We start from the raw sequence: 15115 nt of genomic DNA on the forward strand, positions 1-15115 counted from the left end.
AGAGGCAGTACTGAGGGTAGTGTATACCCTCGCAGAGACCATGGGCAGTGGCATTTTGAGATGCCATTCTTGTTGGGTTTTTTCAAAGTTGACAACTTCATAGTCACGCCTGGTACAAAACATAACCCTTGCTTGCCAAGGACTTAGAAGCGAATTGGAGAGATGGAGAACAAATACGTAGAAAGGTGAGTCATAATCAGGACCGTGCTACTAGAGTTACCAAACTTAGGGTGCAAATGAAGCATGCTCTGAATTGAGATTGTAAGGAGGAGTGGAAATTTACCTACTTTGCATGGTGACTTTCACATTCTATTTAATTGCCCCTTCCTGAAAGTGTGCGAAATAATACACATAAAGCACTTGGCACTTTGCCATCTAGTCGATACTCAGTAAATTATAACTGGTATTATTTTTATTCTACACTTAAAACAATGGTCTTGGAGTATAGAGTCTCATAGGTATGGTGCTTCCAAAATGCCTCTGATCGCCCCTCCTCAGCTGCTCCAGTTACTTCCTTCTTTCTTGTCTTCACCCTTGACTTCCCAGTTTCCCAGAGTTTTTTCTCCCTCTGCGCATTCTCTTTGGCCATTCCCATCCATGTCACCCACACAAGGATCACTCGTGATTTGTTTCTAGATCAGACTTCTTCCCATGTTCCTCAAGTTTAGCCTGTCCAAAACAAAACTCATCATCTCTCTCCCTAAACTCAGTTTCCCTCCTCTTTTCCTTATCTTGTTTAACAGTACCACCACCTAACTGGTTAAACCTTTCTTCCCTTCATCCCGCTGGTCTAGGCTGTCAGTGATTACTGGCAGTTCTCCCTCTTAAGTAACTCTCAAACCGGGCCCCCCATCCCTCTCCACCCCTCTCGCTCCTCTCCGGTTCTCATTATCTCTACACTGAAGAATGCACGCACCGCCTCACTTCTAGTCTCCAGTCTTGCTTCCCTCACAGTCTGTCCTTCACTTGGCTTCCAGAGCTGTCTTCCTAAAATACACATGCGAGCGGATGATTCTCTTTCTTTTCGCCATCTCCCCCTTGCCCAAAGCAGTCCTCCCCAAAGTAGGAAAGTAGGCTATTAATAGATGTTAGGCAGAAAGCAATGCATGGTCAAACAAGTTGGAGAAACTCTGGGTTAGAGAAAGTTCAGTGGGTTTCTTTACTGTGGAAACCAGTTTGCTGATGTGCCTTATGAATATCTTAAGGGAGTAGAGAGTATGCAATATTTTCCTAACTTATTTGACCACCAAATTCTTTTGTCTTCCTTTTTTCTTAGAACATATTGTGACATTGCCATTTTGTAGAACATACTTCTGAAAACTCTGGCTTGTAGAATAAAATCCAGACTCCTCTGCAAGGCCTCATGGCGTAGCCCCTGCCTTCCTTTCTGACCTCATCTGGCATCATTCTCTACACACACCTCATCTTATCTCCAGCCTCATGTGCTCCCTGTAGCTCCCAGGACATGCCAGACTCTTTCACATATTTGCACGTTCTGTGCTTTTTGCCCTGGGATCCCTCCTAGTCCACCTGACAAAGTTTTACTCTTCCCTTTACACTGGCTGAATGCCATCTTCCTTCCCATCCTGTCTCCATTTTCCCAAGAGCCTCTTTGCTTACGAGCATGGGCTCTAGAGATGGCCGACCTGGTTTGCCTCTCCTTACAGCACAGAGTAATCATCATTATCCACACACCCACAGAATTCAGAACAATCTTTTACTAGTACTAAAATTAGTGCATCATGATTATTTGCATGTCCATCTTGCAATTAATAAAAATACTAACAATACTAACACACATTGGTCAGGTAGGCGCTGCACAAAGCGAACTTTGCCCACAGTGACTGTTGAATCCTCCTCACAGCGTCATGACGTAGGGGCTGCTCTTAGATTCATTTTACACATGGAGAGACTGAGACCTAGAATGTTAAAGTTGCCCACCGCCACACAGGGCTGGATCTCAATCCTGCATCTGCCAGGAGCTCCTCAAGGGCACAGGCTCCATCGTGTGACTCTTTGTCCCTAGGGTGCACTTCTGTGCCAGGAGCATGGTAGGAGCCCAGTCCTGTCTGGGAGGAGATGATGAAAAAGCCTACTTGGGATATGAAAATGCTCAAGCTGGAATGCAAAGTGGAGAATCAAAAATGAGAAATGGGGACTAAAAGGAGCGCCAGGAATTGAAGTCGTAAATAAGTCAAAGGATAAAAACAGACACACGAGTAAAGGGAGACCTCGGGCCCTCTTGAGGAGAGATTAGCCCAGCTTCTCTCTTCCTCCTAAGGAAAATGGCTGTGCATTTGGGGCCCTGGTTGACATCAGAAATGTGGTGGGACAGGAAGCCTTGTGTCCCCCTTTACAACTGTGTGCATTGGCCCAAGCAGTAAGCAGAGACCCTAAAACTGGAAATTGCAAGACCGACAGAACCAGGCCCCTTTGTACTTTAAGGACACACTGACCACATTTGGCAGAGAAGCTCTCAAAATGACTGCTCCACCCAGAATCTCATCCTAGCCAATTTGATTAGCCCCTTTTTTTCAGAGCACTTCACAAATGATAAAAATAAACCATGCGGACATTATTAGTGCTCTATTTTGAGTACTCTGTGTGTACTTTATTTATATACAATCTAGGCATTAGTGCAATTAACGTGTTGAATTGTCTGGCACATCCCAAATGAAATGTGGTGTCTGGAAGGAGCCACTGGGGCCTGACATGTGTTCTGCAAGAGCGCGTTGTTGCTGGAGACGTCGCTGCTCCCGGGACGCAGCCCTGCATTTGCTGAGTTGGTGCCTAGGTGGCTGCAGGGGGCTGTTTTGCTGCAGTCTCCTGGAGCACAGCCACAGAGGCCTGGGCGTGGCTCAGGAAGCCTCCTATGGGCTTAACTTCTGCCTCTGCGGTTGTCTGTGTCCTCCAAGCCCGAAGCAGCCAGCACATTCGAAAGTTTCATTATCCTTATTGCTGCTGTAGTGGCCCAGCACCATCCCTAATTTCCAGACCTTGCAGGTTTTTTCCCCATCAGAATCCAGCCCAGCAAGGCTATCACTTTGCGTAACAACCACCACCATGACCCAAGCCTCCTGTCTCTTTACCTGCAATGCATATTTTTGATACCAAGGACCAATAGCCTGATTCCTCTAATAAAACAAAAATGCTTTCGGACTTACCAACCACTTATTCATTGTAATCAGGGAGTAGCAAGAGCCATGACTCAGCATGTTAAAAGGCAGGATTGAAGATGAATACCTGGCCATTGTCCTGATTTTATACCAGTCAGACTTAACTGAAAAAATATGTGTCTCGGTTGAATTTATCTTATTAGGGGATTTAGGTTATGTTAATGCTATAGCTTCATTAATTACCCCATATCAATAAAAAAAAGGCAGCTTTTAGCCTCCAAGCATAAGAGAGGAAAAGAAATGGTGGTATCAAAGGAAACCTTCAAAGACAGCCAGAGCTGTCTCCAGGGTAATTTCTGATCCCCGCATTCTTCCCACTTCAAAGTTGGCTGTGTGTGTGCATGTGGGTCGAGGGGGTGGGGAGCTGAATCTGATTTCTCTAATAAGTGTTGGCATCAGCCCTGTTTGATATCAGATGCAGGGAACATTTTGATTTGTTATAGCCTTTGAAATTGTTCAGACGACCTTCAGAAAAATGGCCTCTTGTTACTTCTAGGGGGAAGGGTGAAAGCCAGGGAAAGGGGAATCCAGTTTAATTCATATGCAGAGGATGCCCTGAAATTGAGCTTTCAGCAGTTTTTTAGTAACAAATGCATGTCCTGATTGAAAGTGAAAAGTTGAAGAATAATAGACCTGTAACACTGTGTTCTTAGGTGAGGCTCTTGTTCACTCTTGTATTCTCTGGGGAGGGTGGGCGGATTTGAGAGGGTGACCACATAGAAGTTTATGGTTTTGAAAACGTGGGTAACCAGGGAGAGCTCCGTCACCATAGCTGGTTTACAGCATTCTACCCAAACCGATAGGCCTATCACCTATTCACCTTGCAAGATGAAGCTACTAAATAAAGGTTCTAAAAGTTGGAACCTTGTGTGGCTTATGAGTTTTATTTAGATAATTTTGAATCTATTCCACTGTTTTTTGAAATGAAGTAAAGAATTGATAACTTTCTGATAAGCTGCCAAAACGTTCACGTGCTGTTAAATGAATTTTAGCGGCAGTGGTTGTCACAGCAGCAGGCCTCAAAGCAGAACTGTGCTCCCGGAAGAGCTGCGCAAGTGACAGCTTAGGGAGCGTGCAGCCCCAGCATCCCGCCTGCCATCTAGCTGGAAGGCAGTCTCTTCCTCCCAGGGGAGGAGCTGGGCCTCTGCACACAGACCTGGTTTCAAATTCCCCACCTCGCATTGACTATGCAATGGTGGACAAGTTGCCTAACTTCTGTGAGCCTCAGTGTCCTCATCTGTGAATCGGAAAGGATTTTATCAACCTCATGTTATCACCAAAGGAATTTTAAAAGATAATGCAGGTAAAGGGTAGGCCGAATGCATCATCTTCATCAGTAAATGGCATCTGCCCTTGCTGGTTGTGATGGAGGTGGTGGTGGTGGTGGTGGTCAGCATTGCAGACAGAATCACCTGCCTGCTGATACCGGGTCGCTCTGATTGTTCTTGTCAGTGAATAAATTTGATTTGTCACCATTTTCACCAGTTCTTCCTGTGTATCAAGAGGTCTTTTGATATCTTGGTGTTTGCCCCTAAGAATAGATGTGTCTGTGCTAAAGCAGTTGGTCATCTGCAGGGTTTGTTTTCATTTCACCTGAGAACAGACCACACCCCACCCACCCTTAAAATACTTACTCCAATCCCCAGAGGCCAGGAGGCTGCTCTGAGACTGCAGACTCAGCCACCAATTACCGCAAGGTTGACTTTTGTGTTTTCAGATCTTTCTAATGCTCACAGTACTGAAGGGTGCTTTGCTTTCTTTTTCCTGGCACTATAGTTCAGAATAATTTCTTGTTCATCAGGCTGAAGGTCTGCAGCTTCCAGAATACTCCTTTTTTGAATATTGCAGCCAGCAAAGAATTGGTAGCCGTGTCTGCCTCTGCAGCAAATAAGCTGAAGCTAATAAATACTCACTTGGATCAGTCCTGGCTCCCTGAAATGAATTTCTGAAATCTTCCTGGCCCTGAGGAGAGGCAGGGCATTGACTCCAGAATGCTCATTTCATTGGCTTTCTTTGGCATAAATCTAGCAGAAAATCAAGTCCGAACCACCTGCTGTGCACTCCTAGCAAAAGAGGGCCCTATTGTTCAGAGGTTCTTTTCCACCCATGCGCGCCAGGTAAATAGACCGTATTGTCTAAGGTCCTTCTGTCCCAGATGGTAGGAGCTTTTCCCTAGGGTCCTGAATAATATATTTAAACCTTTTAAAAAGAGCATCATCCTCACTTTGAATAAATGTGGTGTGTGTGGAGAATCCACAATGAGGCTGGAGAGGCCACGTTTTCACTAAACCTATGCGTAGTTTTCTCTAGGTTTTTTGAAATTAAAACATTTTGCAGATACTGAAGGATTTTTAAATATGTTTATCTTTAAGATAAAAGCTATAACTTTTTAACCTAGCAGATTCTTCTTCTCTGTTTTTCTTGGCTCTGTGTTTGTGTCCTGGTCTGCTTATGTATGATGTAAGCAGGCAGGAAGGGTAAACAGTGAAGAAGTTCAGAAGAAACAGCTGTGGGCTCAAAATGGAAGGAGAACTGTATTAGTTCCAAGTTCAGACATCGGTGTTCCTCTTCCTAAAATTGAGATTTAGCATCTTTGGATTCTCCCTGTCATCTTGGCAGTGATTTTGGTACAACTAAAAGATGCAAAAGTCATTCTTATTCATCCTGCAACCCCTGAATCATCTTTAAATGCTGCATTTGTTAAGCCCTGGGCTGCACTGCTGCACTAAGAAAGTAATACGAACCTGATTTATCCTCCCAAATATGACCAGCTGCCCAACAGTAGTTTTCTTCAACAGAATTGATAACGTGGGGAATTAATTTTGTATGTTTCTTTTGAGGTTTCCCTCAGAGTTATCTGGAGGTAACATGTCACTTTTCCCCTTGCAAATTGTTGAGCTGTCACATTATAATTCCAGCGCTGGAAGATCTTTAAAATTCTTACTCCATTCAGTGGTTTAAGTTGGGGGCACTGACTGGCAGTTGACACCAGCTTTCTGAAGAGCAGTTTAGCCAGAGTAGAAGGAGGGTGATCTGTGGAGGGTTTTTGAGGCAATCCAAGAAGGAGATGATCGGTGCAGGCAGTGGGGGTAGGGAGAGATGGGTGAACTTGAGGTTCATTTTTCCGATTGAATGAATGAATGCTGGATCAGTGAAAGCTCCTCCATGATTTGTCATGGAGTGCGATGAACTAAACCTCTGCCCTGTCCTGCAGAAGAAGTACAGAGTGGCCTCCTCAGAATCATCTTAACCTTCTCTGCTGTCCTGAAAGTCTTCAAACACAGTGAAATTTTCATGAAACTAATTGTGAACAGGGAAAAGCCAGGAGAACTAAATGTATATGCCTGTTCACAGCCCTGCTTTTAATTTCCAAGCACTGTTTTCAGAAAGCCAGGTTTTAGTGTCTTCTGCAGAATAGACACAGGGCTCCTAAGTGTTCTGGGTCAAGTGCAGCACATCCTGTCCTGTCTTCTTAAAGGACTTTTTCTGTCCAGTGGCTTCCCAATGCTTTCTGGTACTCCAAAATCAATCACACACCACACAGGCCTAAAACGCCATGGCCCAGGGTTCTACCTGACCACTGGCCAACCTCAAAGGCAGGTTCCCAGAGGCTCATTAACCAGGTGTTCCATTCACTCAGCTCTTGAACTCATATATTAAAGTCAACTTTTTAGCACCTATGGGACACAGTGATGGCTTTCTCATTTCCTCATTGCCCTTGAACCGTCTCTGTCAGCACTGTATTGTGGGTAGTTCTATTTTTGCTGTACTTAATTTGTTCTAAACTCTTGAAACAGAAGGCATTGATCTGGTATATCATGCAAACCAGTAAAAACCAAAATGGTTTTGGTTAGAATGAGCTACTGAAGTACCCTGTGTGTGACCAAGTGTGGCCAGAGGAGGACTGGACTGGGTTTACTGTGAGCCCTACCCACATGCCAACTCACACCTCCTCCAGCTTCCTCATTCGTCAAGTAGGGGCGCCCTAAAGCAGGGGCTCTTGACCGGCCAGGCGTCAGTTACCCTTGGGAGCAGCGCTACAAAACAAACAATGGAACAGGCTCTTGGGCCCGCTCCAGCCACTGATTCCATACTCTAGGGGAGGAACTGAGCAATCTGTGTATTAAAAAACAAAAACCTTCCCCCAGGGGCTTCTGATGCCCAGCCAGGATTTGAGCACCACCAGATGAGGCCATCTGTAAGATGCCTCGCCAGACAGTCTTGGGCTCGTGAACGGCTCTGAGCTGTTGTTTCCCCATCTGGAGAGGAAGACTGTTCATGGGACCAGCCACGTGGGCCAGTTCTGGGAATTACACGAGTGTGTGTGGAGGGCCTAGTGCGGTGCCTGGCATGGAACAGGTGCCCAGCAGCTGGACGCTGCCAGCTTTCCTCCACTCAGAAAAGACCTGCTGATGCCCACGACCTGCCAGACCCCATTTGTGGACCGGGGGAGGCAGTGGGAAGGAAGGCAAGCCTCCTGTCCTCACCGAACTTCCATCCTGTGGGCAAGTCAGGCAGGAAACAAGTAAATAAAGGAATAATCGAGCTTCAGGCAGTTTTAAATGTTATGAAAACTTTAAATTTTGAAATGGTAAAGAGGTCCCAGCATAGTGGCTCATGCCTATAATCCCAGTACTTTGGGAGTCCAAGGAGGGCAGATCACCTGAGGTCAGGAGTTTGAGACCAGCCTAGCCAACATAGGGAAACCCCAGCTCTACTAAAAATATGAAAATTAACCAGGCATGGTGGTGCACGCCTATAGTCCCAGCCACTCGGGTGGCTTGAACCTGGGAGGTGCGGGTTGCAGTGAGCTGAGATCACACCACTGCACTGCAGCCTGGGTGACAGAGCCAGACTCCATCTCAAAAAAACAAAGTAAAGAGAATCAAGGTAACAGGTACCAGAAAGAATGTTTTGATAGGGTAACTGGGAAATGCCTCTCTGATGAGGTGACATTTGAGCTAAAGGGGGTATAAGAAAAGCCACACAGGGGTTTATGGGAAAAACAGTTCAGGCAGAGGGCACAGCAAGTGCAAAGGGCCTGAAGCAGCATTGACCTTGGCATTGAGAAATGCAAGAGCCGTGGTGAGAATCAAAGTTGCAAGTGAGACAGGGGCTCAGCCTGCAGGAGCCCTGGAAGCAGCAGGTACCTCAAGGTGACTTCCTGTATTCCTCCATTTGCTTTTCTTAACTTACCTACAAATGGAAAAAGAAGAAATTAAGTCGGACAGTTAAGATCCTTTTCAACCCTGAGATCCTATTATTCTATAATCAGATTTTTTTTCAAGTTTAAGAAGGGTTAACAGTAGTTACAATATGATTTCTTGAAGTCCTGAATTCTAAGACCGATGCTGATGATCCTTCTCTCCTTTCCCCTTAGCTTGATATATGGTCCAAATCCAACTATCAAGTATTCCAGAAGGTAAGTTTTACTTTTTGCTTCTTACTCAAGTGGCATTGAGAAAACCTGAATGCTTTGAGATTTAAACATTGGTCTCAAAACAGAGGCTTTTGAAAAAGTGAAAAAAGACAGACAGAAAAGGATGCTCACTGTCTGATTCCATATGTATGACATTCTGGAAAAAACAAAACCTTAGGGACAGAAATCAGATCAGTGGTTGCCTAGGGGAGGGTACAGGGAATTGACCCCAAAGGGGCACAAGGGAACGTGGGGTGGTGGGAATATTCTGTATCTTAATTGTGGTGGTGTTACACAACTGTACATGTTTGTCAAAACTCACGACTATATTACTACAAAGGGGCAGTCTTATTGTATGTAAATTATACCTTAGGAAAACCGTAGGTTTTTGAGATGTTCCAAAAACTGGATTCTGAAAAACCTAGTTTTAAAACTCGGTTTCTCAGAGCCCTAGCGGTTTCCGCTGGTGCCTAAGGGATGGACCAAGGGAGGCAGGCTGGCAGTCCCTCACCCAGCTCCTTCCCCACTTTGTGCTCTGGGGACACTGTATCTTTTTCAGATATTGGGCTTCCTTATGAAAAACTGTTATGGGAAATGTCAGACAAAATGAAAAGTGACCAGAGAAAATTCATTCCCCCAGCTCCTGACAGTGCAGGGCCCCTTCCCTGGACCAATTCAGGCCCTGTGGCTGGTGAGGGTTCTGTGCCCCCCCGCCACACCCCCACCAGTCCCCACAGTACTCAGGGCCAGCTCCCTGCAGGGCAGCAGCCCGCTTCTTCTGTTCTCATCCATCTTCCGTCTCTGGTCTCATCCAGTAGTGAAATAAGAGAGTTGGCCATCATCTCATTCGTTCCCTCATCCAGCTCAACAAGAGGTATCCACTCCCCAGCACTTTGGGAGGCCAAGGTGGGCGGATCACCTGAGGTCAGAAGTTCAAGACCAGCCTGGCCAACATGGCAAAACCCTGTCTGTACTAAAAATATAAAATTAGCCGGGCATGGTGGCGGGCACCTATAATCCTAGCTACTCGGGAGTATGAGGCAGAAGAATTGCTTAAACCTGGGAGACAGAGGTTACAGTGAGCCAAGATTGTGCCGTTGCACTCCAGCCTAGATGACAGAGTGAGACTCCGTCTCAAAAAAAAAAAAAAAACCGGTATCCACTGAGCCCCTTTGCCATGTGCCAGGCACTGTTAGGTGCCAGGGCCACAGAGGAAACTCCCAGCAGACAAGGAAGCCTAACAAATAACTCCAGGTGATTAACCGGGGGTTGTGGCCAGGAACCACAGGGGGGCCTCCTTCCGATTAGGCTAGTCAGAGGAAGCCTTTGTAGGGGAAACTGAGGCAGGCAGTGTGAGAAGGAGGAGCCAGCCATGCGAAGGGGGAACAAAGTGGAGGTAGAAGGCAGGGTTCAGGTCAGGGAGGTACCTCTAGGCCCTGGTGCAGAATTCGGATTTTATCCTTAATTCAGTGAGAAACCACTGACGGGATTGACACAGGGGGATGTGATTTTGAAAGCTTGGTCCGAGTTATCCCCATGATGAAGAATGGTTGTGTCCACCATGTGTCAGGAAGCATAGGACTCTTGTAGATTGAGGTGAAATTCACATAACATGAAATTAACCGTTTTAAAGTGAATGCTCCTTGGCTTTAAGTGCATTCACAATAGTGTACATTCACTACCTCTGTCTGGTTCTAAAACATTTCCTCACCCCGGAAGAAAATCTGGTGTGCATTAAGCAGTCAGTATAGGACTTAGTATCAGAGGGGCGTCATGGACCACCCTCTAGTGGTGTTTACTGTACATCAATCCACAGCGCCCCCGGGCCCCTTTTTGGTGATAAGGGTCAGGCAGAGGACAGGTGCCTAGGATTAGGGGAGTAGTCTGAGGCTGAAAACCACACATTTAGGGAACCTATATTAGTGTTATAGATTCATGATCTAATCACAGCTAAATGCAATGTACTACCCTGGACTGGATCCTGAAACAGAAAGAGGTTACTACTGGGGCCAGGCACAGTGGCTCATGCCTGTAATCCCAGCACTTTGGGAGGCTTAGGTGGGTGGATTACGAGGTCAGGAGTTTGAGACCAGCCTGGCCAACATGGTGAAACCCTGTCTCTACTAGAAATACAAAAATCAGCCAGCCTTGGTGGCGGGTGCCTGTAATCCCAGCTACGCAGGAGGTTGCAGTGAGCCGCTGTACTCCAGCCTGGGTGACGGAGCAAGACTACATAAAAAAAAAAAAAAAGAAGTAGTAGAGGAGAGAGGAAGGGGTTACTAATGGAAAAACTGGTGAAATCCAAATAAAGGTTGGAGTTCAGTTATGAGTGAGTAACCAGTGTTGGTTTCTTCGTTGTGACAGATGTGCCATAGTAATGGAAGATGTTAACAGTGGGGCAACGGGGTGAGGGACATGGGAACTGTCTGTTGCATCTCTGCAGCTTTTCTGTAAATCTAAAACTGCTCTAAAATAAAGTTTTAACAAAGAAAATCATAGCTTTACTCTTCTAACACCCCTTTACCCAACGGAGCTCCCTGGAAATGTAATGGAGAAAATAGCCTCCCTCCCTTCCTCCCTCCTTCCCACCCTGTCTTCCTCCCTGGTCCCTGGATCTGGAACATAAAAGAAGGAAGGGTGTGGTTATGCACAGGCTTGAGTGCAGGGAACTACATTTCTCATCTTAGTGTTCTTATCTAAGTCACCATACTGGAGGTATTTACTTGTTTCGCATGCAAAAGGTCTCAGCCTTCAATGCTAACATTTTCCCTGCTGACTGTCCTTGTCATTTTTCCCCCAGTGGCTGGTTGAAAAATATTCTGAGGAGAAAGAACACTGCTCATTATCTGTATCTTGCTCTGCTTTAATAGTGAAGAACATTAAAATGGTCGCTTTTTCCCCTCAACCTGGTCCTTATCTTCATGTCCTCTGTGGTATTGCAATGAGTTCCCTCTCCTGGCTCCACAAAAGGTGAATGATGACTTCTCGAGGGCTGAATGATGACTTCTCGAGGGCCGCCAGCATTGCAGCTCATAACTTGGTCTTTAACAATGGTCCATTTCCATTCCAATACCCTTAATGAGGGAGGGGCTTGCACATGCTCACTTTCGCCTGTTTGTTTTTAATGTTCTTGTATTTTTTAATGCAAGCAGAAAGTGTATTAGGAAGTTGTAAGATGTGTGAAACACAGATTTCGTGAAGCAGATTTAGAAAGACAGTGCTATATTTTTATCCTACCTCCCTTGAAAATAACCTGCCAGGCACTCTTTGTATTTGTTTAAAATTACAAACACACTCTGAAGCAGAAGTGTTTAAAATTTGATATTAGTCTAGTTGGAGAGATTTAGGAGCATCCGCCAATTCCTTCCTTCTAGTCTGTGTAACACGTTTCAAGTAGTAAAAATTGATGAATTCTAAGGAATGGGAATTTTATGTCACTGGTGAGTGGCATATCATGTGTATTTGTGCAGAAGCCTTTCTGAGATTCCTTTATCATCTCTCCTTTCACCTATTATTAACTAAGTGGACTTAACCTCTGATATTGACCTGTAGCAGATTAAAGAAACACAATTGGGAGAGGTGGTAGTGCCTCCTGATTACAACTAAAGGCAGATAACGTTGAAGCCTTTTTTTTCAGGGACAAGTAAGAATTAAATTAGTGAGTCCTCTCTCTTGCCTACTAAAATGTCTTCCATTTGCTGTCAAATGAAGGAAGCGTATTGGAAAATAATATACAGAATTAAGCTTAATCCTTTATCAATAAAGTCTTCAGCTAATCATCATCACATGGAATGAGTTTGGGATCTTGTAAAAAACAAAAATGTCTGTCTGTATCACTGAGCTTGTGGAAAATGGCGGTAGAAAGCACAAAGCATGCATGGTGTAGTCTCCATCCCAGGGAAGTGACTGCCGTGCCTGTTTCATCGTGTTCATCTTAGTGGCCAGCAGGTAGACCTCCCTGTGCCACCACCAGGCCCTGCACCATATGCAGAGGTGGGACCACGTTGTCCTTTGCAGATTCAGAGACCTGGCACAGTTTATGGGGTGACGTTAAGTATTTCAAACCTAAATCACCAAAAGAGAAGGATTCAGTGGCAGCATTTCTAAACTCCGCTTTTTAGGATTTGCTATTTCTCAAGATTCTATTTTCCTCCTGTCCACCCACTTATACATGGGGTGTCACGATCGATGTTGCTTTTAGTGTTTCCCAGAAAGACGCTGTTTGGGAGCACTGCGGCAGACATCTTCCACCTGCTCTGCCTGTTTACACCCAGCCAAGTCGACTGGCCAGGGTGGCGTTAGTGCCCAGCATCATCCAGAAAAGCTCAGCCTGCAGCAGTGGCGTGAAGTGCACTGGGGAGCGGCGTGACATGCTGGAGGAGGCTCCTTGGTCATCAAGAAGAGGAGATTGCTCAGGGTGAAGATATGTCCTGACAGTGGTGGGAGGTACCAGAGCTGTGCCCACCTCTGAGATGGGAGTTCTGGGCCACCAGCAGCAGCTCACATGGCATGAATGGTGGAATTCTCCTCCTGCCCTAGCTGAGGTAGGGCCCCGAGAGCTCCCTCTCCTAGGCCTTCACCATGTGGTTGCAGTCACTGTGTTGGGTCTGTTTTCTTGCCCACAAGAAGCAGCCGTGGCCAGCCCAGAACGAGGGAAAGCAGGAAGCCCCGCCGAGGTCCCTCCTTCAATGTGACAGGGGAGGGGGATTGCCTTGCAGAGCCAAACCAAGCTAACACTCACCTTTTTATTTCTGGCAAACAATGTCAGGAGGTAGGAGAATGGAAGCTTGTCCCTGTCACATTCTCTCAGGCCCGTGCCTGACCCGCTGGCTTACAGCCTGAGCACCTGAGCTTCTGCAGCAAATCCCACCACAGGAAGCAAAATTCTGCCTTCCTTTTGTCTGCAGATGTTCACGCCGTCAGCAAGCCCTTTTCACTCTTCCTCGTTAGACCCCTTACCCAAGTGTGGAAGTAGCAGAGGGCTGGGGACAGCTTGCTGTGGGTCTGTGGCTGCTAACAGGTTCCCATCATTTACTGTGGTCCCTGGAGGCTCCTTGCACTTGGTCCTAGGATGAAGAAGCTTTTTATAGCCAGCAAGTCTCCAGCAGAGTAGATTCAGAGAATGGGACTTAGAAATGGGTGGGGCGGGTGGGGGGTGACCATCTGAAAGGGCAGAATCACAAAGAGCTAGGAAAGGTTTCAGGCGTGTTCATATTTTTCTGACATTTAAACTCTGCAGGGGCAGCCACTATTTTGATCTTTAACCCCTTCATTTCAAAACAGTGTGCATTTTCATCCAGCAATTTAGGGAGAGTGAGAGCAGACTGACAGCTACTCACTGCATTAAGTCCTGCTGGGGTGGCTGGAGAGAGAGGTAGAGTGTGTGTACCGCCCAGGTAGGCAGGGGACATCGAGAGAGCGGCCCAAAGGGACCTGCACACACTTTACAGCTTTCTCATCAGAGGTAAGGGACAGCATGAAAGTAGCCCGCAGATGTCCAGCTCTCAGTCCACAGTCATTGCAGAAAGATGAGTAACCCTTTCAGTTCTGCACCATCTGAACTTTTAGCTGTGAGCAAATGGATTGTCCATGGTGGGTCATGTTCTGGGCAGAGTGCCATTTGCTTCTTCATTCCTTTGTTCATTTATTAGTTGATTATTTTTATTTTTTTTTATTTTATTTTTTATAATGGAGTCTCATGCTGTTGGCCAGGCTAGAGTGCAGTGGTGTAATCTCAGCTCACTGCAACCTCCACTTCCCAGGTTCAAGTGATTCTCCTGCCTCAGCCTCTAAGTAGTTGGGATTACAGGCATGTGCTACCATGCCCAGCTAATTTTTGTATTTTTGTAGAGACGGGGTTTCACCATGTTGGCCAGGCTGGTCTTGAACTCCTGACCTCAGGTAATCCACCTGCCTCGGCCTCCCAAACTATTGGGATTACAGGCGTGAGCCACCACACCCGGCTTGTTCATTCTTTTTAATATGCAAGACTAGCCCCTAACTGAGGCAGACTTTATCAAGGTCTGTTTACTTGGTGGCCACCTGGTGCTTTTCAGTAAAAGAGATTGAGTCAGCCCTAGAAGACTCAGTTCTCTGAAAAGTGGGTGAACACCTGATATTGCATTGGTGGGTACACGGAGAACCTAGCTGACTACCAACCCCAATAGTATTCAAAAGTCCTCACCTATCTCTCATTCCACCTCCTAGGGAAGGAAACTGTTTCAACATGGGATCATTCCCCAGGGATGGGACCCATCACCCTCCCCTGAGTCAGGCTGTGCTGCACACCTCACTCGGGTGTGTGGAGCCGCTGCAGCATTTCACACCACTAAGAGGCCCCATCAACAGTCATTACGTTATTTTATTTATTTATTTGAAACGGGGTGCCACTCTGTCGTCCAGACTGGAGTGCAGTGCCATGGTCTTGGCTCACTGCAACTTCCACCTCCCAAGTTCAAGCAATTCTCCTGCCTCAGCCTCTCGAGTAGCTGAGATTACAGGTGTGCACCACTACACCCAG

General features: G+C 46.2%; 1 protein-coding gene across 3 annotated transcripts in view; it reads left to right on the plus strand.

Moving 5' to 3' along the window:
* The window catches only part of MED27 (mediator complex subunit 27), a 221732-nt gene that overhangs the window by 189191 nt on the left and 17426 nt on the right, over window positions 1–15115 (plus strand). For all 3 annotated transcript variants that reach the window (XM_012001586.1, XM_012001585.1, XM_012001587.1), the window contains one exon: window positions 8557–8598. In XM_012001586.1, the coding sequence (XP_011856976.1) occupies window positions 8557–8598 (42 nt within the window). The remainder of the gene's footprint in view (window positions 1–8556; window positions 8599–15115) is intronic.

This window comes from Mandrillus leucophaeus, unplaced genomic scaffold (genome assembly GCF_000951045.1).
Source record: "Mandrillus leucophaeus isolate KB7577 unplaced genomic scaffold, Mleu.le_1.0 Scaffold665, whole genome shotgun sequence".
NCBI classification, from domain to species: Eukaryota; Metazoa; Chordata; class Mammalia; order Primates; family Cercopithecidae; genus Mandrillus; species Mandrillus leucophaeus.